The 24742-nt window shown below is 37.1% G+C and overlaps 1 protein-coding gene across 6 annotated transcripts in view; it reads right to left on the bottom strand.

The window, feature by feature from the left end:
- ptprq (protein tyrosine phosphatase receptor type Q) overlaps positions 1–24742 on the bottom strand; it is a 91723-nt gene that overhangs the window by 3989 nt on the left and 62992 nt on the right. For 2 of the 6 annotated variants that reach the window (XM_028450723.1, XM_028450726.1), the window contains 19 exons: positions 22663–23031; positions 21431–21540; positions 20069–20255; positions 19750–19988; positions 17572–17641; positions 17216–17374; positions 16721–16976; positions 15712–15785; positions 15516–15615; positions 14582–14710; positions 9515–9559; positions 5611–5637; positions 5388–5469; positions 5052–5142; positions 4884–4960; positions 2163–2297; positions 1926–2051; positions 706–851; positions 446–581 (listed from right to left, as the gene is read on the bottom strand). In XM_028450723.1, the coding sequence (XP_028306524.1) occupies positions 446–581; positions 706–851; positions 1926–2051; positions 2163–2297; positions 4884–4960; positions 5052–5142; positions 5388–5469; positions 5611–5637; positions 9515–9559; positions 14582–14710; positions 15516–15615; positions 15712–15785; positions 16721–16976; positions 17216–17374; positions 17572–17641; positions 19750–19988; positions 20069–20255; positions 21431–21540; positions 22663–23031 (2558 nt within the window). Of the gene's footprint in view, positions 1–445; positions 582–705; positions 852–1925; positions 2052–2162; positions 2298–3776; positions 3852–4883; positions 4961–5051; positions 5143–5387; positions 5470–5610; positions 5638–9514; positions 9574–14581; positions 14711–15515; positions 15616–15711; positions 15786–16720; positions 16977–17215; positions 17375–17571; positions 17642–19749; positions 19989–20068; positions 20256–21430; positions 21541–22662; positions 23032–24742 lie in introns of those variants that run through there. The other 4 variants (XM_028450724.1, XM_028450725.1, XM_028450727.1 and 1 more) reach the window with 4 other exon arrangements.

Genomic DNA, 24742 nt, shown 5'->3' with positions numbered 1-24742 from the left:
CGCATTGTTCAAAGGTGAGTAAATGTCCCTTAAGAGAGCTCTTCTTCTCTGCTTCATTGACTACTACCAAACCGCAGAGTTGGAACTGACTCCTGATTTTATCCTCTTTGGGTAAACAAAAGAGGTTTACATCAGCATATTTAACTTTTCCTGTTTTTTAGTACGACAATGCTTCACTCCAAAAGAAAACCATGGGATGTTTACGGGCAGTGGGGCTGTGTGACATCATCAATCATGTGAAACTGTAAAGTTGTCCCATTTTTAAAAGTTAATAATTATGGTGCATAATAATATGTTTTGTTAAGCATAGATCTAATAATAATGACATTTAATTTAACAAAAACCGTGCAGGATCTCTTTAAAACAAAACTCTTCCATAATTTTATGAGGCTTGATAAAAAAAGTAGTTAAACTTTTATTCATCCACAGTTCAATCGATACTTACCAGATTTTGCACCATACACATCCTCTCACTGCGTAGCTCAGCCACCAGCCCGTAAACATCCACAAAGTCATGATCTCTGACGTGCTGAATGAGGTGATCAATGGCAATAAAAACACCCGTTCTGCCCACGCCAGCGCTGAGGAGACAGTGAGGAACAGCCCTGATTTTACAGCTGTCTGCTGCTTAATGGAAACACAATGTCATGGACGTGTTTTGATTTGGATTGAAGTTAAAGCAGTGTTTGGATGATTTTTTTTTACCTGCAGTGAACCACAATGGTGTTGTTGTCATGCCTGTGTGCACGAACAGCTCGGACGAACTTAATGAGCGTGCTGCACGACTCAGGAACGCCGTGCTCAGGCCACGACGTGTAGTTGAAATGACGGACTAAGATGTAGTGTCCATGCTGCACAGAGGAGAGGATGTAACACACACAGCTGGAGGACGCACAACTCAACCAGGAAACTACAAAGACCAGCCTCATTATGTGTAGGACGTTAACATTGGAATGTACAACAAGGGCAAGGAAAACAAACAAAATGAGAAAAATATACCAAACAAAAAAAAAAAAAAACACAAAATAAGAGAAAACGAAACGACTTGACTTCATATATACAAAAAAGAATCAAATATACTAAATTACTCCAAAACAGCAACAAAAACACACAAAATGAGAAAAACATAAATACAAAATGACTCCAATAATATACTAAATAACTACAAAAACACACAAAATTAAAGAAAAATAAGCAAAATCACTTCATTTAAATCGGGAGGACAACATATACTGAATTACTTCAAAACAACAACGAAAACACAAAGTATACATATAACACAAATATACAAAATGACTCAAAAAATAAACAAAATGACTCCAAAAATATACAAACCGACAACAAAATGAACAAAAACTACCAGAAAATATACAGAACGACAAGAAAAACACACAAAGTGTGGAAACAAATATACAAAATGACTCCAAAAACACACAAAATAAGAGAAAAATGACCTAAATTACTTCATATACAAAACATACTAAATTAGTTCAAAACAACAACGAAAACACAAAACACAAGAAGAAATATACAAAATGACTCTAAACATATACACAACAACAACAAAAACAAACAAACTATTTGTCTTTGTCTTAAGGCTCAGATTGGTGATTATCTAAATATTGACATGAATGTTAATAATTTGTGGCCCTTCTTTGATAAAAGTTACCCATCTCTGCCTTTTAATATTACATTGTAAAGAACATGTACAGAAATAATCTAATTGGTTTTGATGTAGTTTGTCTAACATCAATATGGAAATAATTATTATTTTAAATAATCTTAATTTATGCAGCATACTGATATCAAAATTTGAGTGAAAAAATGATGTTATTTATGGTTTGCAAAGGAGCAAAACATTTCCTAATAATGTTATCTTGGTCAGTACTAGTCACATGGTTCATCTGTGTGTTTAGGGTCATCACCTTTTCTACTTTGAGAGTCCTCACTGTCCAATCAGGAAGGACTTCCTCTGACACTTTGGAGATGAGAATGTCACTAAACACTGACATCGGCTTATTGTCCTCGGGCCAGTACTTGTGACACCGAATCTGAAATGTCACAGGCGCACACATACACACACACAAACATATGTGACCGTTCTGGTTAGACCCAAATCATATATTTGTGATCTGAATAAGGACGCGAGTGTAGTCACGCACTCTGCCTTTCTCGTAACACTGCGTGAGCATGGCAATGGTGTGAGTTCCTGTTTCCCAGATCATTCTCCAAAAGTCAGCCACGGTGCCAGGGAGGGGGCCCTGGGTGGCGATGAACTCATTAGGACACAAGTAGCCCTGCAGAGAGAGAAAAACAACTCATCCATCTGTTTACCTGCGTCTGTGTGTCAAACACTTAGTCTGCCATCTTCTTCATTTGTCTCCCACATCTACCTTTGTGTATTTCCTTCTTTAACACTTCTCTCTTTCCTTCCTTCCTTCCTTCCTTCCTTCCTTCCTTCCTTCCTCTATCTTTGTCTTTGAGTTATGTTTTGTCTGTTGGCCTTTCTCTCTGTTTTCTAACTCTTACTCTCATTGGTCAGTGTGTCCATATTTATCTGTAATTATGTCTAACCACAGCCTGTCTGTATTTATCTGTTTGTATTTATTTGAAATGAGTCACTAGTACTACTAGTAGGCATTATATGCTCGTAAGGGGGCGGAGAAAAAAAATGTAGGCCAACTAGTACTACGAGTAACATTTTTTAAGTCTACTACAACTAGTAACATAACATTTTTTACAAGGAGAAGACAAAACAAATTCTGCTAGTACTACTACTAGTCGTACTCGTAGAATATGTTTAGTAATACTAGTAGAATAGTACTTTAGTAATACTAGTAGAATATGTTTAGTAATACTAGTAGAATATGTTTAGTAGTACTAGTACTAGTAGAATATGTTTAGTAGTACTAGTAGAATATGTTTAATAGTACTAGTAGAATATGTTAGTAGTACTAGTAGAATATGTTTAATAGTACTAGTAGAATATGTTAGTAGTACTAGTAGAATATGTTTAGTAGTACTAGTAAAATAGTACTTTAGCAGTACTAGTAGAATATGTTTAGTAGTACTAGTAGAATATGTTAGTAGTACTAGTAGAATATGTTTAGTAGTACTAGTAAAATAGTACTTTAGTAGTACTAGTAGAGTATGTTTAGTAGTCTACTATTAGTTTAGTAGTAAGCAAAATGTTGCTTGGCGCACTAGTTTGAGAGTACTTCTTACTAGTGAAGTAAAATTGTCTACTACTAGGCAATTTTGTGTTACTAGTAGTTTTTTTTACTAGTAATGTATTTTACTTCTACTAGTTCTACTAGTGACACAAAATTGCCTGCCAGTAGATGATTTTGCTTTACTAGTACAGTAAGCTCTACTCGCGCACTAGTGCACAAAAACTGCTAAATAAAGTTTTGTGCACTAACCCTAACAGTTTTTGTTTAGTAGTACATTCAAAATATCTCACTATTAGTACTAGTCAACTGTTTTTAGCCTACTAGTAGTACTAGTAAATCCAAAACACTCACTAGTAGTACTAGTAGACCTAATATAAATTAAGTAGGAGGGATTAGAACCAAATCCTGCTTCCTGATTGGTTGGAACATTTTTAAAAGCCGATTGACCCATTTCAATGTGGACAAACATGAGACACGAGACTAACGTGCGCGCGCATAAGCGGTACAGAACCCATGTTTACATATGTGGTGATTTAAAAATGGCAATGAATGAACTGTTGTTAAGGCTTGAAAATAGTTCATAGTATGTAGAAAGCTTGTCACCTGAGAATGCGGCTGCTTTTTTAAGAAAGCTCACTTTAAGTACAGGTGAACGATTTCGGGACCCATGCAGCATTCCTGAAAACAAGTGGTCATTCAATGTGCGCTCCTGGCCCGATGTTCAATGGTCAGACATTTATACATATCTGATAGAAAAACCCAGTGTATACAGTATATGAAAGAAAACCTAAAAGCATTAAGTCTCTAGATGCTTAAAACTACTTGTTCTGAACAGGCAGGTAGGCTGGCTGCTGTACTCCTGTTAACGAAGGTTTCTGTGTATTTCTGCGTATTCTGATCAGTTTCAACGGATGAGTGTCCATCTACACAATAAGTCTTCTCCTCACTGTCCCACGTCTGCACATCAGTCCATTTACAGCTTTTATGGTCACTTTTTACTGGATCCAGTCTGAAAAAGCGCTCCCTCCGCTCCTGTGCACCATCGGCTCAGCAGCGATTACGTTGACACAATCGCGTCTGAACAAATGTAACGTGGTTATTTAGCAACTTTATGCTGTTTATTTCTATCATGAACCGGCTGATTTTTACTTTATCCAGAATGTTTCATCGCTCTTTCTTCGTGTGTGTGTTCAAATAAGTCAGCTGTCTGCCTCTGTTTGATAGCAAAAAGTCTTGTCTGTTCTTCTGAAAAGGGTGCCCACCAGCCGGTATGTTGTAAAATTTAAGTCCTGGACTTTTGTTACTCCTATATGTGTAATAAACAACGCAACACAATGGCATTGTGTTGTTTTTCTACAAAAACAAGTGTTTCAATCGTGTGCCGATGCTAGTACTATGCAGTTCTCCGATTGTTTTGCATCAAGCCTGCGCGCACACCTATTTTAGTATGCATACGTCACATGAAATGGGGCTATAGCAAGCATGTATTTACTTTCCCCGCCCCCTTATTAGCATATGATGCTAACTAGTGACACTTTTTGCTCTACTAGTAAAGTCTACTTGTGTACTAGTAAACCCAAACTGAGTACATGTACTCTAAATGTGAACACTAGTAGATCGTTATTGTGGTAACTATCACAAATATCAAACATCTTTCCATGCTCTCGTTCTCCTTCATTATTCCGTCCATCTCTAATCGCAGACACTCACTGAAACAAAGCTGGCATTGATGTAATCTGAGCCCACCGTTCCTGGCTCTGACAAGAGTTTCACTCTGTTATTATTGTCTATAAACACAGAAAGAGGAGAAACATTTAGTAAAGATTGCCATTAAAGTGACAGCTTTAACACGGTGTAATCATCTGAAACGATACACACATGGTTTGATGTTTGGGAAACGGTTTTTGGATTTGTTCCAAGGCAAGTCAGCATCAGATGTGGCCAAGTCCTGCAGCAGCTTTGGAAGTTCCTAAACAAACAAACAAACAAACTTTAAAAAATAGATAAGTATTGGCTGGGGAAACTTTAAAACTCTAAAAACAAATACAGAAAAATAGTAAAAGTTTTTCTCCACACAGATTTTATTTCCCCTTTATCAGAAGTTAAATTTTATTCTGTCCTGTTGGCTTCATTTTCTTCTTCATGCTTCTGCTTGTTTACAAACTATTGGCATATTTTTTTTCTTCTAATTCTTAAAACATTCTCAACACTTGCAGAAAACTCCTCCTGGAACTTGGCGTTGTCGTTGGCACACAGATCCTCCACGTGCTGCAGAAAAGACTTCTTGTTGACAGGCCTGGCAGTGGGAGACGATGAGGACATTTAGATTGGACTCTTATTAAAGATTTATTTGGGTTTAGTTAGATATAGATACAAAGAGGTTACTGTGTGTGTGTGTGTGTGTGTAGTTATACTTTAATATTCCAGTATGACTTACTTTAACGACTTCCTGTAGCTCAGCAGTCTGGAAAAAGCACACAATACATAAACATTTTGTTTATTTATAATAAACACAATGACTAAATAAGCAAAGCTCATGTTGGAGCCTTTTCATGAATTTGGCAGACAATAGTGCAAAAAAAAAGAAAACAAAAAAAGACAAAATAAACTCCACTCAGAATAACTGCTCAGAACAAGACTAGTTAAAAGAAAACCAAATTAACACAAAAAAACAAACCGATGGGCACAAGGAACACAAGACAGGATCACACACATACAAAACATAGAAATAAAACAAAATGAACAAGAGAATGAACAGGATACCACACTTTTTATTTATTTATTTATTTTTTTACCACATGGTTTTTAGGTTAACACCATGGGGTGGATTCACTAAAGGTTTAGGGGTATAAAAATGTTTGCAAACGTCACTTTACACGCGGGTTACAAACCTGAGGGAATCATGACTGCACATCTTGAGCGCATCACAATGCGCCCACAATCTATTTTGCGCATTTCTCTCTAATGAATATGAAATGTAGGCAGATCACCTAAGGGAGCAAAAAATGGGAGGCTGAAATGCAAAAAAATGTATGTAGTGGGCGCAATGTATTTAATCAAACCTGGAACTGTTTGCGTTGACTGTTTCTGCGCCGAAAATAGTACGACTGACAGGCAGGTGCAAACTCACACACATAGGGCTTTCCACCAAAAGCACGGAGTGCATTTGTTGGAGTGGCAAGTTGGAGCCACATCCTTGCATCACAGTAAAATGCCAATATGTCACTGATTAGTATTTATGCAGCAAAAAAACAAGGTTCACATATGAGAGTGTGGTGACACAGCGCTACTCAGGAGCTCAGGGGTCTCATTTGTAAAAGTGTGCCTAAGACTTATAAACGGCTGTGCACGCTCGTCCCACGCCTGTTTCCGTTTTAAATCACAATCAACTTGGAAAGTTGTCGCACGTGAGGAAACACCTTACTCCGCCCATACGGTGCCCATAAAAGGTCTGGTGAATGCCCTTAATGAATATTTACAAATACAAATTTTGCAGTGGATCAAGGAGGAAAACGAGGTGACACAGTGCTGATTACGAATGATAGAAAGGCAGATCGCGTTGCCTCATCAGACTGTGACTGTGGTCAAAATGAAATGATCAGACATAAAAGCAATTTCTTGCTGGTCTCTGAAGATCCGCCCCCTCTGGAGTATCCTGTGCGCCTCGTCCTACAGCAGTGCCAGATAAGCCACTGTGCGTCTTTACACAATGTGTGTGCGTTCCTTTTCATAACAGTTACAGGTGTTGCAGCCGATGGATAAGCAGTTTTGCGCAATGATCATGTGATTTTTATTACAATTATTATTATTATCATTATTATAAAACTGTATTTGTAGGCTCTGGGGCATCAGTATATTTTTTTCTTCCTTTGTTTTTGGCAAATATATCCTTCATATATGATATGTATTGTGAAATGTGCAATTTTTGATTATTTCACACAAATGTATAAATTTCACAGAGCTGTCTTTAATTTCATTCTTCTCCTGTTGGGGTCGGAGTTTCCCATTTTTCATGATTTTTAGCGTACGGCAGGGTCAGAGCTGCTGTGGAGGTGTGCACATTATCTCGCCAGGTTTTTTTTCATAAGTCTCAAACGTTGCTTATAAGTGGCGTATGCTCTCTTTCTTACGTGTGCAGCATTTATAAATGAGGCCCCAGACCTGCTGGATGATGCTCAGTAGGTCATCTTCAAGTGCTACAGACTGATTTCTGTTGCTCCAGTAACTCAGATCAGTGGCATCAACAGATCAATAGGACGGTTTGTGTCCAAAGCTGCTCCTGTTTATCATGGACTGATGAGAGCAAAGCTACAGGACCTGACGGAGCAGACAATACATTAGGGGGAAGAAATAATATTAAGTTTTAAAGTTATTCAAACAGCATTTTTATTTGTTTATTTTGTTTTCTACATTATTAAATGTTTGTGCAGCAGACAGAAAAGTCCATCTGTCTCCAATTTAACTTCCTCAAATGTCATTGTGTGCTTCTGTGCACTCACGTATCCACGTTGAACAAGTAAAATGTTCATTTAAGTAGGGTAGTCTAAACCACGTCTATATGCACTTAGTGAATTCCCCACAGCAGGTGAGGAAACACCACCACCAACGATTTAGTGATGCACCTGGTTTACTACCCTTTATTTCAGATCTTAGTGAATCCGCCCCTTTAAGTAGAGCAACATTTTCCTGACAGCTTTACATGTTTTTGTCCTGCAAAAATAAAATAAATACATTTCTACTGCAGAACTTCAACTTTATTTATATAGCAAGGGTAAATGTTAAGGGAGGACAGGACAGAAAAGAACGAGAGCATGCTGTCGGTATAACATGATACATCCCTCTGCTCCGTTATGATGAAGATAAGAGTGAACAAATGAAAAAGGTGCCCCACTTGCCCCCGCAGCACCAAAATACTGCAGACCAGGGGTCACCAACCTTTCTGAAACTGTGAGCGACTTTAAAGCTAGTAAATAGTGGGCTAAAAAACACTTATTAAATACTACTTTTTCACATTTTCACTTACAGTTTCACCATGCAACACTTTATTTCTCCTAATTGATGCAATTGTTTTATTTTTTATCACATTTCATAGGAAATCATCATATTTCTATTTTATTAGTGACTAAAAAATTTAAATCATTAAAATGTTTGTATAAATAACCATTATGTAATATTTTTTGAAAATCCACAAAAAAAAAAAAAAACATCTTATCACAAACCATTTACAAATCTGTGGCACCTGAAAACAACTGTCACAATGTTTCAGTTTCTTTTTTTTCATTAAAAGAGGGTTAATTTAATACAAAAACTTAGAAAGTGCAACAGTATGTAACTAAGTATGTACTAAGGTTCTACATCTGTCACCTGTATTTATCAATGTGGGTTTGAAGCCTGGCGAGTAAATCAGATTTTAGATGGAGCTCTTTGGAGACGAGGGCACCAGAACAGCTCTCGCCACCTCACATGTACATGCAGGCTACCTGATGCCCGCGGGCACCATCTTGGTGACCCCTGCTGTAGACAATGTTTAATTGTTTGCATATTTGCTGAGAAAAGAGTCTTCTGAAACACATGAACATCCTTCCACAAAGTACAATTTACCTTTTTTCGCTGCACAAATGCCCTGACTGTTTGTCCATATCTGTTTTTATATTATATATTCTGTCAGAAAGATTTCTATGGAATACTTATTTATGGGATGAACTTTTGATATAGAATCTATTTCTTTCTTTGGTGTTTCTTTTGTACGTACAACTTTAAAGTCTTAACGCATACTACACAGTGAGGCAGACGATCATAATATTATGGCTAATCTTTGCATGTGAGATTTATTACATTTCACTAAAAACTTCACATCAATCCCTGTTTTATCCAAACACTGTGACTCGATTCTGTTCAAATATGTGTTGATCTCACATTTTTTGCAGCTCATTCTGAAGGAATACGTGAAGATCAGAGGCTTCGTTTTTTTTCTATCTTTTCCCTGTAAACGTTTCTTCACTTGTTGCTTCAAAGATCCCCTTCCATCGATAAAGCTTAGTGTTTATTTCCTCTAAGACAGCCAAGCCTTCCCAGGAATTTTGAAAATAATGAGTAGGTAAACAAATTAAAAATGATCTTAAGTAGACAAGTGTCAGCAAAACAAAGCTCTGCGATCTCCTTCAGTGAAAAATAAGGAACGTGTAGGTAAAACAGTGACGTCTGATCCGTTCACTTGTCACTCCACAAAAACAGCATGGATGGGTGAAATAAGCATGAGTCATAAACACACACATGCTGCTTTATTCAAAGCATAATAAGACAACATGCACAAAAAAAGCACACAAAATCTAAAAACTTACTGTATAACATAAATCTCTTTCCGTCTAAAGAAAAAGGAAGAATACCTGGTGAAAGAAAGCTGCATAATGAGAGAAAGAAGCACAAAGACAGTGTGCCAAAGCAGAGGAAATGTGTTATTGCATGGGAAGAAGTAAAGGGATAGATGTCGGCCCAAAAAGCAAATCAATATTTCTAAATGGTTGAAAGTAAAAACATATCAATCATTTCTTCATACTAAAAGATATCAAGAACTAAAGAAAAAGAGCAAAGTGAGGGTTTAATTAGAGAGAAATCATGTTTACACAGAACAGAGAACAGGCTGACTGATGCAACATCCACTTTTTGTTCATAATAACACTTTTTTCCACCTCGTTTTAGTGTTTGCTTTGTGTCTCATCACTGTGTGGGTGACAGTGTGCCTTAGATGCTACACAGGGAGGATTTTCACAAAGCTTCAACTGTTTTGAGCTGAAGTCTATTTTCACAAGTGTTACATCTCCACAATTATGCAGAAAATAGTTTTATAAAATTACTATTTTCACATCAGGACAAAAGGTAATTCCTAGGTCTAGGAGCTAATTCAAGTTTAAATTACATCTTGAGTACAAAAGCTTTGAGCGCTAAAATCTTTGAAATGTACTTATTAGTAGATCTATACCTAACAAAACTCATTATTATGCACCATACTAATTTAATTTCCTTTTAAAGATGGGAGTACTTTACAGTTTTAGAGACTGTTGTAGGGGACTCAGCTGGAGATGCCCAGGCGGTAAAGAAACATTTCTTGCACAATTGGAATTTAATTACACTTTTATGAATAAAACAGACACGGGAAAGAGGAGCAGAGGACAAAACTTTTCTTTTAATCCAAGCCATCATTTAACCATCCTGCAGCGGATTCACCGGATCCTCCCACTTTCAGAAAACACATTCCAGCAGAGCCACAAAGGTTGATTTGAGCATTCTAGACTCAGAGACAATTTACAACCAAAATTAGTTGTAAAATCCAAAGAAATAAAATAAAACCAAACGCCATTTGATGCTCCAAAGACAGAACTGTGTTCATGAATTCAAAACATGTAATTTCAACTTTAACTGTTTCATTTCAAGGAACGTGTTCTATTGTGTCTTTTTGGCATAAATGCTTTAATTACCAATTTAAAACATTTACAGGGAAGATGTTTAGAACCATCCATTTTTCTTGGATTGATCAAAGAGTTTCTTTTATGTCTTTATTGCGTTATGAAGTGTATAAAGTTTTAAGTATTAATTTAAACTATGTCAGAGACATACCTGTGACTTGTCACAGATAACAGTACACATATTAAACACAGAAAAGTGAATCTAACGTCAGAGCTGCCAAGCCACCCCTTTGAGTGTGACAGTCACACAATTTGATGCATTCTCACACCACACTTGACATTTATCATGCTTGTATTTGCCCATACTGCCAATACTCTATTCATATTTTTTTGTGAAAATGAACTTTGGTACTCGCGGCTTGCCGTAGCTCGAGTAACTCTGATTGACTGACCAAGATAACCAATCCCAGACCAATCCATGTCTCCTGGTGCCTAAATCTAAGCAACCACGGCAGGCATCACACAAAAATTATGAAATCAAAAGCAACGTAAGGCGGGTCTTGACGAGCTATCTCTAACGATACCTCACACAAAAGCACCAATTTGTAGACATTCTTTCTACCCAGTTTTGTTCACTGTTTACATTGCTGTGTGTGTGTGCGTTATAGTGTTAGTTTACTCGTGTAAAAACTAACACTGCATGTGTTTTTCTTCTCTAACTCTGTGTAGCAGAGCTGATGCTGAGGCATTCTTAAAGAGACAGTGTCCTGAATGTGATTTACTTTAAAAACGACTTTCAGCAACTCAGAGCTGCCCTGAAAAAGCAACACTACATAATTTAATCACATTTCAGCATTAATGAAGGAAAGAGTCAAAAGTGACACAAAATGTTGTTATTGTGCTGCTAGTGATTAATAAAAGGGTCTTTGTGGCTCCACTGACTTTGACCCATTATTGTTTTTTCTTGTAAAACTATTGATAAAAAATAAATGGTTTATATCACCATGTGCCATTTTGAGGAAAAATACAGAAATATGAATACTGGTCCATATCACCTAGGCCTAATGTAACCAAAGCAGTAACGTTTTATCTTGTAAAGGATATTATTGTCTAAACTGTGTGAAATGAGGCGTTCAAACACTGCTTAAAGTAGGATTTTATTAATATGAGTGTTACCTCAATAACAAATAGAAATCAGTAGACTGATATGCTGCCTCGTTATGTAGCAAGTGTTGCTAATGCTAATGCTACATTACTTTAGTTAAACAAAGTAAAAAGACTGTGTGACTATAAGAACATGTCAACCCTTTTGTTTGATGTTAATTGTACTTGGAACCAGTTTGATAAATTGCTTACATACAATTAAAAAAAATATTTGAAAATTACCTTGTTTTAAATGATCTTTTATTCCTTTTTTTCCATTTAGGACGATGATTTTAAGTAAGTGAATTGGTTTGTTTTATTGGTAAATAACTTTAAAATAGTCTAAATGATTTGAATGAAAAAATTGTGATGTGATTTTACAAACAATATAAATTGTGATGTGCACATAGTACATAGACGCACCCACATCTGCCATTTTGTCTCTTTCACAGTAAAGTTAAAACACCCGCCTCCTTTGCTAACCAATCAGAATTACATTTTGACTGGGATATAAACCAATCAAATCAAATCTAGGCCTGCCTATAAATTGACTTTGTTTCTTCACCTCTCTCTCCTGTTCCTTTGCTCTTGTTGCTTTGTCTTCAGTTGAGAGCAGAGAGAAATTTTTCAGTTTGACAGTTTAGGCAGATTTTTGAGAAATGACAGTCTTCCCTGTGGTCAAAGAGCTGGCCTTAGGGCACTTCGTTACGACCAACTTTTTTTTTCTTTATTACCGAGATAGTATCCAGCAAGCCCGTACAGGAAGGAGGGAAACTGTTTTTGATGAAGCCTGTTTGTGGAGGGTAAACTGCCCACACACACAACTCTTGCTGGAAGGTGGCTTCTAATCGAATGAAATCGCTTCATCAAAAATCTAAGTTCATAGTCACTAAATTTATTTTTTGTTAAGTTTTATTAATTTCATTACGGTTGCCGTATCAATATACCGACATTCTATCCGAACGCAGCGCCCCTATTTGGCAAGTTTAGGTCATGTGATAGGTCAGTCATTGGCCAGTTTAGGTCACGTGACTAAGACTAAACCTAACCCTAACCCGAAGACGCTACATCCTTGTACTTCAGCAACCATACCAATAGCACCGGGGGTTGGTTGTACGACAACTGTACAAATAGATACTTTCTTTTTCTCACTCCCTCATATAGTGTTAAAAAGGTCCATATAAAACTATGACATACCTCACATCTACCACTCAGAATGTACACATACCTCATACTGGTGTAGAAATGTATAAATTGTGTGATAACAGTGAGTCAATAATAACCTGTCAATAATTGTGAAATTGCTTATTATTATCATCATGCTTGTAATTTTTGTTAGTAGTCATCTGTAAAATAAAATGTACATACTGTAACAGGCTGTGTTTTTATTAACAATAAGACTATTAGACCTCTAATCAGCACCAAGAACCCACCAAACGTGAACTTATTAGTTAGTGATCTAGAACACAAACTAAATTCTAGATGGCACCTCTGGCATAATGAACGTTTATTAATATTTTCAAATATTAAAACCTCTGTTTCCCTACACTGTGTTCTTCCATCTTGAAATCACATGACTAATGATTTCACACTGCCCAACTGCTGCGTTCAGCCTGCTTTTTAGGTCATTTAGCAGCTTTTTCAGACAAAATGACAATTTGTGATGCTTTTGGTTGCTCTAAAAAACCATGAAATGTTAAAGATGTCAATATAACCCGCTTTTGTTCACCCAAAGAGGATAAAAACAGTTGTGACTGTAAAGTAGTCCCATTTTTAAAAGTTAATGAAATTAATATGGTGCATCATAATGAATTTTGTTAGGAATAGATCTTCTCATAAGAAGATTTAACAGTGAAGAATCCATTTAAGTTGTCCTGTTGGTGCGTTTTGTCGGGGGCACTTCTTTAATTAACCCCTTCAAAACCAGTTTAAATTACATAATGTAGAACATCAACCACTTTGTTGCCAAATACTCTGGCCGTTCTTAAATGGGTTAAACACCAAAAAACGACAGATTTTTTAAAAGTGAGGTCAAAACAATATTCCTACAAAGTTTAATCGCTGTACTCGAAGTGTGACTTTAAACTACAAAGTAGCACCACCTTTAGGCCGTTCTTTAGTGAATTTCACACTAAGTGAAACGCTAAAGACACTATTTCTGTGATCAGACTATAAAACTAAAGTATTTAGTACCAAAGTGGTTGATGTACTCCATTATGTAATTTAAACTGGTTTTAGGGGGTGTAATTCAGGGAACATCCCAATTGAACACGCCAACAGGACAACTCAATCATTGTTGGAGGTTTGACAATGGATGCAAGATGTTATTTAAATCTCTGTCAGCTCCCACTCTATGAAGCTATGATATTAAAGCCTAAAGTGCCCTAAATAAATGATGTACGATTAATCAATACCTGTTCTTTACTCAACAGTTAGTCCTGATTCACTCAATGTCGCTTTTACCTTCAATTGTTTCCAATCTCATTAAAATCCAGTTTGCCACACACATTTTCATATCAACTGTTTGTGCAAAGAATTTAAAAAAAGGAAGAGTTTGATGCAAAATTTAAGACATAGATTGTTAAAGAAAAACAAGAAGACTTGTGCAGCGTAGCGACTGATGATGAATTATAAAGATGGAGCCTGGTTGTGTTGCTTCCATATTTCACACATACTCTTCCTCACTAAATGATGCTTAGGCTCACAGGGCTTCACAGGGACAGAGATGTGTTTTTGGACCGTTGACACAGATTTAAAATCTGGTCTGGGGGAAGCTAAATAAAGCCTGAGTAAAGTGGTGAGTGCATCAGCAGCAGAGCGTCCATGTGTGTTGCTTTTAAATGTTAAAACAGACCGACTTACCGGTTGAGTTTTTCCTGTTTCAGCTCCAGATCTGCCACTGCGATCAGCTGATCCAGCTTACACTTGGTCTCAATGATCTCGGCCTCTCTGGGAGAATAAGTCCCGCCCTCTTTCTTGCGCTGATGAAACCTAGAGACAGTTTTTATAATAAACTTTGTGTAACAGTAGCAACATGACTTAACCCTCCTATTATCCTCAAATATTACAAAAACATTTTACCCTTGGTGTCAATCTAACTGCAGGAATATTTGCCTCTAGGAAGTGATTTTTAGAAAAGTGTTGACACTTTGTTTATTGCTTGAATACATAAATAACAATAACATTGTGATAATGAAACCTTGACCTGTTCTGTAGCACCACTATCAGGCCAAACTTTTACATTAGAATTAATTTATCTTGAATAATTTTCATCCAAATCTTCTAACATTTACTGAAAACATTAATGACCACAAGATTATGAATTCTGTTGGTTGTGGTGATGAGATGACCTTTCCTGCAGTGCCACCATCAGGTATAACTTTTCATTTTAGAGTGACTCTCACAGAATGAACCATATTGATTGATGTTGGTGACCCCCCACCATTGCCTCTCATAAGCATATTAATTTACTACTTCAGATGACAATATAGCCCCCCCCCATGTCATGTATCAACTCAAAAGTATCATGCAGGTGTGGGGATTTAAGACCACACATGGGTCAGACAGACCAGTTTCACTCAGCTTAAAGAGCTTGTGGTCAAATTGACCACAGAGGAACACCAATGCTAGCAATGTGTGTTCAACACGTTGAAATATGCTTAACCAATTGTACCCATCAGATTAGGAAAAGTCAACTATTATTTCCTAAATGATAAACATTGAATGGGGTCAAATTGACCCCAAGGATAATAGAAGGGTTACATTAAATGTGTGAGATCTCTCTTTGCCATCTTACTTGACCGATACGCAGATGATGATGATGATTAACGCAGCAAGAAACAAGGAGAGAAGAACACCCAGGAGGATCTTTTGCTTTCTGGTCAATAGCCCGTTGACTGCGTAAAAACATAAGAGAGGCAGCATCAAATATTTTTAGGCTTAATTATGCTTTGAGGTTTGAAAGGTAAACAAGTCATCCTTTGTGCGAATACCTGCAGTTCTGATATGATCCGAGTATTCAGAGTCTGTGTACTGACCGTTGATGTTAGTGGCTCTGAACTTAAATCTGTTAACGTAGAAAAAATCCCAGACCTGATTCAATAAAATTAGGCCTGAAAACATTCATCATTAGCACATTTTACATTTGAAGGTATTGGCTCTATTCTTTAGCTTTATTAATGAGTCATTCCATGTCACTTCAACACATTTTCAGCAATTACACCACATAAGAAACTGAAATTTGGTATAGTAATACAGCTCCACCTACTCTCTGAGAATATACAAAAATCTGGAGGACATGTCAGCTCCTCAAAATAGTAAAAAAGTTAGTGTGGGTTTGGGTCTGGAACATGTTTGGGCCTTCAGTAAAGAACTTAGCATATGCCTCAGCTCCCTGTGATTTGATCAGCTTTGAGTTATGCACATAAACTGTTCACATCACTACTGATTAGTCACATGTATGCACTGGTTCTTGGGTGACATGCTCTTGAAATCAGAACTATTTCATTGGTCCATAACTGCATGCAAGAATGTAAGAAAAAATCTGATTACTGTTTTAATTGATAGTATAAAGGATACTCTTTACTGGGATATAGAATATTTTTTCTTTATGCAACTTATTCATTTTTATTTTGTTCCCCAACTTTGGGTTATTTCACTACTCGTGAATATTGAAAATCCTTTACATGAGGCCACTGTAGCTTGGCTCTTTGCCTCATAACCATTTATTGTTTATTGGTTTTTCACTAGCATAAAAATATAAAAAACAATTGCATCAGAAAAACATTTATTTTTGAAAACATAACATTTTTGATGAACAAGTCTCTCATGGTCTACACTTTCTCGTGAATGTAACTGAGTTGTAATTGAACATGGATATTTGAAGCCGTAATTGTAATTAAAAATTGTAATTGAGCCCAACCCTGGTCTTAGTCTTGGACTCGGTGTATTCTGGTTCTGTACAATGCCCTCAATAAGTGTTTGAATGTGTGGTGTGCTCACACGTAGACTGTGTTTGCTTTCAGAGGCCCGTTGCAGAAATGATCAGTGGCATTCTCGCCCAAACAGTTGTTGTCATTGCCGATGACGTAGGCGTCTCGTGTGGAGTGTTTGATAGGAGGGGTGCTGTATGAGGGCACAGCTCTGACGATGTCCCGGAGAAGACACGGTGGGTTGGGAAAGCCGGCGTCGGTCAGGTAGGGAGCAGGGTGATGGGAGAAGGCACTCTTCCAGTTGGTCAAGTTCTCCATATCCTTCACTGTGACAGGAGGCGAGAGAACGCTTGAGAAAGACTGAGCTACATCCTTCCTGACATTCAACCCACTGGCTCCTGTTTCAAACCTGAAGCTTTTCTAAAGCTTTGGTAAAAGTGACATAATTGTAAAACACATGACTTAACGCTCGGCTTCAAATATGAACCATAACCTTGACCATGTGTATTCAACTTAAAGTGATGGATGTCAATGTTTTTGTTTTTCTTATTTTTAAAAGTCATACCCCCCGACTCGGAGACGATGACCTGGATTTTTGTGATTGGTCCGTTGTCGTCACTATAGAAACAGGCAGGCATGCGGATGGTGATAGTCCTGTGGGTTACCATGGCAACCCCGCCATGGCTCAGCATTGCCTGGGGTCTGAGGGTGGGCTTGGCAGGGGCTGAAAAAGACACACACACACACACACACACACACACAAAGTAATGTACATTCACACATAATAACATCAAAGTACATTCCTCTTTCACCTGAACGACTCCGGTCTTGTAATGATGCTGAATGTATCTCTCACTTTGTAACACGCACACGCACACACACACACACACACACACACACACACAGGAAAGCGGCTCCTACCTTTGATTCCTGTTGTGATCTCTACGTGGGGGCTGGGGGGGCTCCTACCGGCCCCGTTCTTTGCTGAAATCTACAAACAAATGGAGAAAACAGGAAGAGAAAAAACATCAGTACATCTTATTAGTCCTGAACTTATACTACTGATACATTCAGCATCATTACTAGACCAGAGTCGTTCAAGTGAAAGAGGAATGTACTTTAATGCAATTAAAATCTCAATTACAAAAAATAATTTAAATAATGACAATGACCAAGCCTGGAATAAATTCAAGTATATATTCAATAACATGATAGAGCCAGGCCGATACAGGATTTCTTGGAGTCGATGCCGCTGTTTTAAAAAGCCGATAAGCGATATACATCAGTCAATATATAAAATAAGATCATTGATATACAGGATTTATATTGTACATGAACACAAATTATTTTAATGCCCAAATTATGATTTAAGACATAGAAGCAAAATACTACTAAATTAAAACAGGAAATAAGAAAAGGCAAACTTGTACAATATACTATAATATATAGTAAACATAAATAAATCAAAAAAGGCAAATGCCTATGACCAAATCACGCTAGTGCTGATATTTGGGCACAACAGCACAACAGCACTCTTTAACTGTCTTGTTTTTTAACATTTTCCTCTGAATATTTATGCATTTAAAACACATTGTTTTCAACGACATGTGTTACACTCAAGGCCTGGGGCCCAAATCTGGCCCTTTAAAGCTGCCAATTCGACCCGCATTCAGTTGTAGATATCTCAGTCCCTCCAAATACACAAATTCAAAGAAACTGCATATTTTTCCCAGGGCTTGAAGTTTTCCCACACTTATATCACATGATGGTCATTTTTAATCTCGAATTGTTCTAAGTACAATTTTTTTCCAAAATCCTACAAATTGGTCCATGACATATCAACCTCTGAGAAAACACAGCGAGCATGTGGAAAAATACGACCGAGTGCACAGATCAAATGTGAGTGCGTGGAGAGCAGTTTATTTAAGGAAGCTAAGCAACGCAATAGTCCGTATTTTCCTCATATCACATGGCCTAAGCCAAGGGTGTCCAACTCATCTTAGTTTAGGGGCCAAATACAGAGCAGTTTGATCAAGAGGGCCACATATTTTATGCAGGAAAACGAGTAATTGAACATTATTGTACCCTAGTTTGCACTTCTACATATACATGAAATACAAAATATCTAAAAAACCGACAATATCCAAGCACTAAGCAACAGATATCAGCCCCAACAAGATTTTCACTTTAAATTTTATAGATTTTGTGACACATTTCTGTAACATTTTAGTTTAGGGAACACATATTAACCATTAATGAGTTGCTTATGAGCATGCAAATTAGTAACATATTGACTCTTAATTAGTCATTATTAAGCACTTATTAATGCCTTATTCCGCATGGCCTTATTATACAACCAGTAACCCTTTAACTAAGAGTTTTCCCTCAAAATTATTACTTATTAGTAGTAAGTAGGGAAGTTTTTGTATATGAATTACGATCTCAATATGCTAGGGTTAGGATTAGAGTTAAAGTTAACCCTAATCCTAACCCTAACCTTGTTTGGACTGCGAGACTGCCATTAAGTGTATAATAAGGCATTAATAAGAATAAAGCATTATTAATTACTTAATAAGGCATCAACAAGTACTTAATGATGACTAATTAAGAGCCAATATGTTACTAATGTTAATATGCAACTAATTAATGGTTTATAGGTGTTGCCTAAACTAAAGTTTTACCCACATTTCTGATAAATTAAGGAAAATGTTATGTAGAAATTTCAGGAAAATGTAAAGATTCTGTTTTCAACAGTAAAAATGACTGCAATCATTTTGTTGAGTTTCATTCACACAATGATTCATGTTCATTTTTACTTCCTCCTGTGGGCCTAATTGGATGCTCCAAAGGGCCAGATGTGCCCCCTGGCCTTGAGTTGGACACAGGTTGTTTAAGGTCTGTCTTTGGTTAAAATGTTGTCAAAATCCGTTAAAGTACTTTTGATGTCCTGCTAACAGACAAATAAACACCGGTGAAAATATGACCTGCAATTACAATTATATCTCACAGGTTGTTTTCATTAACAATTTAATTTATAAATACTCTACAATTGTAATTAAGTACAATTTCCATGGTTTTGATAATTTAATGTGTTGTTACCTGTATGTTATACGTGTGTCCTCCTTTCAGGCCATCAATCACAGCCGTCAGTGTGTCGTGCTTTGTTTTTATGACGTTGAGGCTGATGTTTTTCACCAGCCAATCCTTCTCGTACACGTACACGTAGTACGCCGTTATGTTCCCATTGGGCTCCTCTGGTGGGTTAAAGGTCACCCTCACTACGTTCACTTCCTCAGGGATAACAGAGACGTTTACATTCTTAGGAGGGTCTTTAGGCTCTGAGTGCAGAGAGGAGATCAGTCAGGAGTGAAGTAATCATTCTACAGAGTGTGTGAGACAGACGGAGTCGCCAATTCACCTTCCTCCAGGGTTTGGAAAACAATGGGACCGACGGCTTTCCCGTCAGCCTCAGCTAGCTCCAAAGAACCAGTGAAAGCAGTGATGGTTACAAAGTAACGAGTGAACGCCGTTAAGTTGGTCACGACAACGCACGTTGACTCTCCAGGAGCTTTGATTATTGACGTGTTCACATCAGGACTTTCAACCTTTCAGAAAACAGAGAAAGTGGAAACATTCAAGGGATCCTCCACAAATGTGGCCTAATATCTTTCAAATGTACTTGAAAAAAAAACACATTATTATGATTATCATGTACCATATTCAATTAATTGCCTTTTAAAATTTGGACTACTTTACAGTTTTAGAGCCTGTGTTCCTCCATCACTCATCTAAACATTCCATAGTTTTCTATTTGAATGAAGCATACAGCCTGCTTTTTAGATCATTATAAGCTTTTTAGATCATTTAGCAGCTTTTTTTAGTCAAAATGACAACTTGTGCTACTTTTAGTTGCTCTAAAAAACCAGGAAAAGTTGAAGATGCCGATTTTGTTTCCCGAAAGAGGATAAAAACAGTTGGAAAATCTGTGACCGAAGGGGGCGACAGTTCTCACTCCAACAATAAACTTTTGGTAGTAGTAGACAATGAAGCATCTCTCTCCTAAGGGGCCTTTGCTCTCCCTTAAACAGTGCACCGCCAAAATGCAGGAAAGTAAAGTGAGGGGAAGTAAAGGGCCCTGAGGATAGAAGGACTCCCACCCAAAAGTTTGCTGATACACTCCTTACTTCAGCCACCAGAGCGTGTCAGCGTACTGTTTAAGGGAGAGTAAAGGCCCCAAAGGAGAACTCTTCTTCTCTGCTTCATTGTCTACTACCAAACCGCAGAGTTGGAACTATCACCCCCTGCAATCACACTGTTTCTATCTTCTTTCGGTAAACAAAAGAGGTTTACATCGGCCTCGTTAACTTTTCTTGGTTTTTTAGAGCAACCAAAAGCTGCACAAATTGTCATTTTGACTGAAAAAGCTGCTAAATAATCTAAAAAGCTGCTAAATGATCTAAAAATCAGGCTGAATGCTTCACTCCAATAGAAAACAATGGGATGTTTACAGGAAGTGGGGCGGTGTGACATCATCAATCATGCGATGTCAAGATGGAGGAACACAGGCTCTAAAACTGAATTTTAAAAATGAATATGGTATATAGATTTTTAGATCAGATTTGTAAAATCAGTGGAGGATCCCTTTAATGAACTTAAACACATGATGTGTTTCTGTTTGAAAACTCCAACAATATGCTGATCATTTTCTCTGAAGACGTCCAACGGTCATTTCCACTCCAGTACTAACATGTTTTGGACAAAGGTGAGTGGATGAAGTCACCTGTATGAGATATGAAGTGGGTCCAGAGAGAACGACTGGGAGCTCCCATGTGATGTGGAGGCTGTTGGAGGTCGAGATCACTTTTAAAGAGCGAGGAGGAGCGTCAGGCTCTGGTGAGCAATGGGAAAGAAAAAATAACAGCTTTTAAAATCAACACAAACATGAAATTCCCTTCCAGATGCTGAATTAACACTGAATTAACGCTAGCAGAGGAGGTAGCTGTTTAAACTACACAGAGTTTATTCTATAATCAAATTAAACATTCTAATTCAGGACATGGTAAGGTTAACGTATGATTACAGGCCACTTTGCAGACATCATGCAAGGCTTTGGGTGTATAATCATGGTCTCTTCATGGTACGTTTAGTGAAGCAGATGTTAATAGCCCGCAGGGGCGCAAATCCCAGGGGTGCTACGCAGGGGTTGTGTCCCCCCTTTCAATGAAGCTGTACCCAGAAAAAATCCCATTGTAATTGCAAATAATAATAAAAAAAAAAGTCACCATGGGGACGAAATTTAAAAAATCCCTTGATTATGGAGTAGTACAAGAGTAGTTACGACATGCCCAGTCTATACTATAACAATACTATAAATTCTGACTTTGATCTCAAAGTTCTGTTTTTTTTTCTCAGAACATTAAAAATTAAAAAAAAAAAAATGTACCTTGTTTTTTTCTTTTTCTCTTTTCAGAGGCCCTAATCCTCTTCTTATCATACTGCTTTGGAGTTTTGCATATTTCTAAATTTTGTGGCATATTAATTTGTTCTTTATCATTTTTGTAAAGATTTGTGTATCATTTAGCTTTAGTTTAACATATAAATTGGACCTCAGTGCCTTTCAGGTCACCCAAGGTCACTTAACAGTACATAATAAAACCACAACAGCATAGTATAAAACCACAATAAAATTTAAGCTAAAACAGTATAAAAACAACAGTAAAAGTGACGCTAAAACACAGAGATATATTCCAATTGGAAAAAGTAGCACTTTTATTTTTATGTCACCCTTCAGTAATTGCTTTCTAAAATGTACCTGTTTAATGTCCCCCCCAATAATGAAAAGGGATTTACACCCATGCACTCTCAGTTATTTTGGAAAGCTTCCAGCACTTCCTGCCTGCACAGCAGGAGTTTATTCACCATATTTGTTCTTCATAACATGGTTTACATAAGCCTGCAGGTGAGATATTTACAAAAACAATGCTATATAATTGTGGAGTGTTGTGTTCATACTTCCAGCCAGTGTGCGTGCATAATTCCACTGTGTGTATTCTCCAGTCCCAGCATTGGTCACAGCAGCCACTTTGAAGCGGTAGTATCTGTATTTATCCAGGGATGAGATGGTCAGGCTTTGTTCTTCTGTGCTATCCGAAGCGTTCACCGACACTGGGATGGTGTGATCCACGCACTCTGGGCCCACATCCTCCTCTGGGCTCTGCTGAGCACTAATTGGTATATTTGACTCACAAACAGTGGAGAGCAGCTGTGCAATGATGTGATACTCTCTCAGCAGCCCTGGCACAGAGAGCGGCGGCACCCATTCAAGTGTCACATTGTTGGGTGTGACCTGAGAGACGATGAACAGGCGAGGAGCAGCTGGAACTGCAGGATTAATCATATATTACTGACGCTGTATTACATTTGAAATGCACTGCAGGGTTAGGGTCAATTACATTTTTCAATTGCAATTACATCTTTGATTATCCATATTCAATGACAATTCAATTATCATTGTGGTGACCGGCATTTTTCCAATTACGGTACAATTAAAATTACAATTATTATTTACCCCCTGTTAGGTATTTGCAAGTTTCTTTGTGTTATATTAAACATTTATATGACTTTAAGACATTGTTCTTTTTATTTCTTGGTTATAAGGTAGTTTTTGTTGTGATTAAATTACCTCTTCTTTATTTTTTATACTGTTTTCCAATTTGAGGATTTTTTTGTTTCAGGCGCTTGAAAAGCCTACGGCTCCGCCTATAAATAGGCTGGGCCTGGAGTGCACGCTCTCTCTCTCTTGCTCATTCACCTGCAGACGCGGAGCTGGGCGGAGGTCTGTTCCTGCTCCTCCACCTGCGCTTCTCTTTTTGGGGTTTAGGTATGTTTTGTTTGTTTCTGATGGGACCGGCTGTCCTGTTTTCGTTTTCAGTTGGTTTTCAGGAGTAGATTGGGTTTTTTTCTTTCTTAGTTTGGATGTGGTACTGGCTTCTACGGCCCTGTATAGGGTTGGCCCAGTACCGCATCTTTTTCTTCTTTTTGGCCGGCCCACCAGGTTAACTTTTGGTTAAAGTTAATTAGTTTAAGGATATGGGATGGTTTGGGTTTTTTTTTGTGTCCTTTATTTGTGTTTAACATTATTCTGTTCTTTAGGTTCCTGAGCTTTCTTCTTTTTTTTTCAGGAGAAATAAAATAATAGTTAATAGTCACGAATAAAAGTTATAAAATCTTAATTGTTTTCCCGTGTCCTTCCTAATGTGTTTATTCCCTTTTCGGGGTGTAACACCCCCTGAAAGTCAGTTTCAATTGATAACCCTTATTAAACATAACTTTCCTTGTGTTAGCTTTCTGTTAGCATATCATATGATAACGGGTCAGTTTGACCCATGTCTTAAATAAGCTGTAAAATACACAAAAAAATATTATCTATCATCTAACTTGTTTTTCATCTCTTGGTTACCTTGTTAGGCTTCCTAATCAATGAACATATTGGTGTTAATATATTTGGTGTGGGTGTCTGAGCCTTTTTTCTGTCAGTATATCCCTAGATGAAATTTCTATTTTATTTATTTCTAGTCAGAAATCCCTCTGAACTCTTTTCGCCTCATTCACCTCAATAAAAAACACTGATTTAAAATTATTATTATTTTTTGCAATAATTTATTTGAACAAACAGATTGTGCTTTGAAATAATTGCAAACTCCTTGTTTTTTTCTGTCAAATGTATTTATTTGTTTAACTGTTTAATCTATTTAGTTTCTCATCTCTTGATTACCTTGTTAGGCTTCCTAATCAATTAAATTATTGGTATTCATATTTTTGTAGTGGGTGTCTAAGCAATTTGTCTCTATACCCCTAGATTTCAATTATTTGATAAAAATGATCCTGAAGAGAAGTGACAGGTAGTGGGAAAAGTTATTATGACAGACATATTAATAATTATTAAGTATATATGAGTAAGACATACAACTATAACATGGTTACACAGATTTGTGTTTAATTCATTAAAATTAATTTACTCTAACTCATACATTAAGGGACTTGCTCAGGATCTGTAATGTACAGTTTTTGTTGAATTTCTATGAAATTCAAT

The sequence above is a fragment of the Gouania willdenowi genome, chromosome 6, assembly GCF_900634775.1.
Source record: "Gouania willdenowi chromosome 6, fGouWil2.1, whole genome shotgun sequence".
NCBI lineage: Eukaryota > Metazoa > Chordata > Actinopteri > Blenniiformes > Gobiesocidae > Gouania > Gouania willdenowi.
The sequence above is the reverse complement of the archived record's forward strand: the minus strand, read 5'-3'. Positions and strand labels throughout refer to the sequence as shown.